This window comes from Olea europaea, unplaced genomic scaffold (genome assembly GCF_002742605.1).
Source record: "Olea europaea var. sylvestris unplaced genomic scaffold, O_europaea_v1 scaffold29687, whole genome shotgun sequence".
Taxonomy (NCBI): domain Eukaryota; kingdom Viridiplantae; phylum Streptophyta; class Magnoliopsida; order Lamiales; family Oleaceae; genus Olea; species Olea europaea.
In genome coordinates this window covers 1-1,381 of record NW_019248311.1, presented here as the reverse complement: position 1 = coordinate 1,381, position 1,381 = coordinate 1, and the positions used below count along the sequence as shown (strand labels likewise).

The 1,381-nt window shown below is 36.7% G+C and overlaps 1 protein-coding gene across 1 annotated transcript; it reads right to left on the bottom strand.

Moving 5' to 3' along the window:
- Positions 1-481: 481 nt before the first annotated feature.
- On the bottom strand, positions 482-949 carry LOC111384666. The gene has a single exon (XM_023008981.1). The coding sequence runs from the start codon at positions 947-949 to the stop codon at positions 482-484; it is 468 nt and encodes a 155-aa protein (XP_022864749.1).
- Between the last annotated feature and the right edge of the window lie 432 nt (positions 950-1,381).

Below are 1,381 nucleotides of genomic sequence, written 5' to 3'. Positions count from 1 at the left end.
AAACAAATAGCATGATTGGACATAACTTATGAATTAATAACAATTTTAAACGTCACATAAAATCATCAAAAGTCGACAAGGCTATCCAACACGTTAATATCAACACCAATATAAGCACGATAAATAGGCACAATATCCAATCAACATTTAACACCCCCATACTTGACTTACAATTGTCCTCAATGTGTGCATAAATACAAAATAAGGAGAGAGGGTTGACGAAACTTCCCGGATTAGGTGTTTGTTGAAGCATGTTGTAGATGAATTTTTGGTTTATGACTTAGTGGACTGTGCACCCCCAAACTTGTTGAGATCTATATGTGGCTAGGACTTCAAAAAATTTGACCTACATAAGAATTGTATTAATTGAAAAATGTAATAACAAAAGTATTAATCACAAGTAACATGAACAAAAGTGTAACGATAAGAAAGTTGGGTTGCCTCCCAACAAGTGCTTGGTTATAGTCCCTAGCTCGACTATTCACTCCAAATTGGCAAGAGGAATAGAGGACTTCTCCTTAGAAAAATCACCTCCAAAGTATGGTTTCAATCGCTGCTCGTTAACCTTGAAGTTTTCTTTTTCCTCATGATGAATTTCAACAGCTCCATGTGGAAAATTTTTAGCAATGGTGAAAGGACCCGACCATCTCGAGTACAGCTTTTCAGGAAACAATCGGAGTCGAGAATTGTAGAGAAGAACTTGTTGCCCAACAAAGAACTCGCGTTTCACAATGTGTTTGTCATGCCATTTCTTTGTCTTTTCTTTGTAAATTTGAGCATTCTCATAAGAGTCAAGGCGGACTTCATCAAGTTCATTCAATTGGAGCAATCTTTTCTCAACGGCCAATTTCACATCAAAATTCAAAGCTTTTATTGCCCAATAAGCTCGATGCTCAAGTTCTACTGGGAGGTGTCTAGCTTTCCCAAGCAAAAGACGATAGAGAGACATACCAATGGGCGTTTTGAACGCGATACGATAAGCCTATAATTCATCATCCAATTTCTTGGACCAATCTTTTCTAGAGGCACTCACGGTCAATTCAAGAATCCTCTTCGACTCACGATTCGAAATTTCAACTTGGCCACTAGTTTGGGATGATAGGGAGTGGCTACACGATACTTTACTCCATATTTGGTCAATAGTGAGTTGAAGAGACAATTGCAAAAATATTTAACTCCATCATTAATGATAGCTTGGGGGGGTGTTCACGAAATAATTCTTTCGATTTAAAACTACTGCAAGTGTACGAATCATAACAAGTAATAAAGTGAATTTTTAAAAGTCTGAATATCGTCCCACAGAGATTGAGTAGTTCAATTCTATATAATCTAGCTTTAACCGAATCTAATTGAGTGAAAATATGGTCCAAATGCAAAAAAA